The sequence below is a fragment of the Sinocyclocheilus rhinocerous genome, unplaced genomic scaffold (genome assembly GCF_001515625.1).
Source record: "Sinocyclocheilus rhinocerous isolate Xijiao unplaced genomic scaffold, SAMN03320098_v1.1 scaffold2160, whole genome shotgun sequence".
In the NCBI taxonomy this organism is placed as follows: Eukaryota; Metazoa; Chordata; class Actinopteri; order Cypriniformes; family Cyprinidae; genus Sinocyclocheilus; species Sinocyclocheilus rhinocerous.
Genome location: NW_015646171.1, coordinates 533,562 through 536,065, shown reverse-complemented (window position 1 = coordinate 536,065; position 2,504 = coordinate 533,562). Strand labels below are relative to the sequence as shown.

At 35.0% G+C, this 2,504-nt stretch overlaps 1 protein-coding gene across 1 annotated transcript in view; it reads right to left on the bottom strand.

Annotated features, from left to right (window-relative positions):
* Positions 1-1,975, bottom strand: part of LOC107707096 (protein FAM180A-like) — a 9,414-nt gene extending 7,439 nt beyond the window's left edge. Inside the window, exon 1 of the mRNA XM_016510980.1 lies at positions 1,800-1,975. Within this exon, the coding sequence (XP_016366466.1) occupies positions 1,800-1,878 (79 nt within the window). The 5' untranslated portion in view covers positions 1,879-1,975. The remainder of the gene's footprint in view (positions 1-1,799) is intronic.
* Between the last annotated feature and the right edge of the window lie 529 nt (positions 1,976-2,504).

Genomic DNA, 2,504 nt, shown 5'->3' with positions numbered 1-2,504 from the left:
AGACACAAACTCATCCATCACGTCTGCTGAGGTCAGAGACTCGGGCCATGTCGGGAGTTTTTCCTTCTTCCGTTTAAAAAGAAATCTTCGTTCACATGAAAACGCAAATGCATGCTATGAAGCACTGTCAAGAGCATGCCAAACCAACAGGTGGCGATATAATCTCAACCGTAAAGCCATGTTGGCCAATCAGAAGCCTGAAAAAGTCTCCAGTAGGCGGAGATAACTCCGGTTTCGCCGTCTACATGATAACACTGCAACCGGAGTTTTTGAAAATCTTCACCCTGGCAGGCGTTTTCAAAAATGTTCAGTTTCAGTGATCCGGTGCTGCGTTTGCGTGTGTACGAACGGCCTAACCGCGTAGAAAAAGCTGCGGTTTTAAAAATAACCGCGTTCGTGTGGACAGGGCCTCGAGCTGTTATTCTACTGTCTTTGAGATTACTTTGAGATGGATTTTCTGTTTTCATTTTAGTTAAAGTTTTTTTTGTTATTTTGTTGCGTTTTTGTCTTTTTTTTTTTAAACATCTGTATATTTTTAGTTTATTTATGTTTAGTTGTTTTATATGGAAGCACGTTTCCGCCACTGAATAAAAAATAAAAAAGGTAATTGCGACTTTTTTTCTCAGAATTGCGTGATATTAACTTGCAATTGAGTTAGAAAGTCATAATTGTGAGATATAAACTCGCAATTCTGAGAAATAAAGTCAGAACGGCGAGATATAAACTCACAATTGCAAGTTATAAAGTCCAAATTGTGAGTTATAAACTTGCAATTCTGAGCACATATCAGATCCCCCCCCCCCAAAATTGGACTCACAATTGCGAGTTAAAAAAAAGCCAGAATTGTGAGAAAAAAAGTCAGAATTGCAAGAAAAAAAGTCAGAATTGCGACTTTGCGACTAATTGTTTTTATCTCGCAATTCTGACTTTATAATTCGCAATTGTGAGTTTATATCACGCAATTCTGAGAAAAAAAGTAAAAAATGTGAGATGAAAATTCGCAATAACCTTTTTTTTATTCAGTGGCGGAAACGGGCTTCCATAGTTTTAGTACTTTATCATAAAGCAAATGAAAATTAGAAATGTTTTCCTTGGCAACTATCTAAAATAAAATCCTTTTAAAATTAAATTTCTTTTAAGCCAAAGTTTTTTTTTTTTTAGTGCTTTTAGTTTTAGTTAACCATAATAACTCTGGTTTGGAAGCCTGTATAAAAAAAATTACAGAATAAAAAAAAATAAATTTGTGACTTTTTATCTCACAATTCTGAGTTTATTTCTCACAATGCAGACTTTGTTTCTTGCAATTTTCTCAGAACTGCAAGTTTAAATCTCACTATTTTTATTTCGGTCATGGAATAAAAACATAAAAAGGTAAATGCGACTCTTTAATCTCACAATTCTCACACTTTTTCCTTGCAATTGCGAGTTTATATCTCACAATTTTGACTTTTTTAAATGTTTATATCAATTCTGAGTTTATGAAAAAGAAAGTCAACATTTGGAGATGTACACTCAAAATTGCGAGAAAAAAGTCAGAGTTGTGAGATTAAAAAGTCGAAATTCTGTGAAATTGGCTTCCGTACTCTGGAAACCACATATTCAGTTCTAATGAAATATGAATTCTGATAACAAAATGACTTGATCTTGACTTCAGATGTTTCCATATGTATCCACAAAACTCAAGATACAAATTTCAAGCATTTAAGCAGAAGTGTGTAGATTTGAAGCGCTCGTGCTCTCTAAGTAAGTGATCTGATGTAACTAGTGCACTGATGTGGTGTAAGTGTCTCCTGTCGTACCTCTCCTCCAGTGCAGAGATGCAGTGATGGACATCTGACACATCAGCGCAGACACAGACAGAATCCGGAGGGCTGTCATGCTGTTTCTCCTCTTCAGTCAGGCCGAGTGACCGACGCACTCAATGGTAAATAAACAGAAGCTCACAGACCGACACAGAGAGAGAGAGAGAGAGAGTCTGGCCCCATCTGTCTCCTGCTGTCCCTCTTCCTTTAACATACTACCTATTTCTCCTCCCTCTCTGACGGGCTGGAATGTGTGTGTGTGTGGGTGTGTCTGTGTGCGTGTGAGAGTGTGTGTGTGTGTGTGTTTCATCTGGAAATCATCAAAACTCAAAGACATCTGCCTGTTTTTCTCTCAGGCACCAAATTCATCAGAACCAGCTTTCTGTGGCATCCAGATCAGCCATATTATACATGGGGCATTAACCGAAAATAAAATAACTTATATATATATTTATTCCAGCTGGTTGCCAAGGCCACAGTTCTCATTTTTGTTTAGTTTAACGTTAAGTACTAAAATAACTAAAACTGAAATAAATAAAATAAAAAAATTAAATTTAAATGTAATTCACCTATAAACTAAAATGTATAAATAAGATTTTATCTAATATTATAAGAAATACCACTAATAAAAATAATGAACATGAATATTTTTAATAACATAAAAATACATAATTTTTTTTATAAAAAAAACAAAAAAAAAAA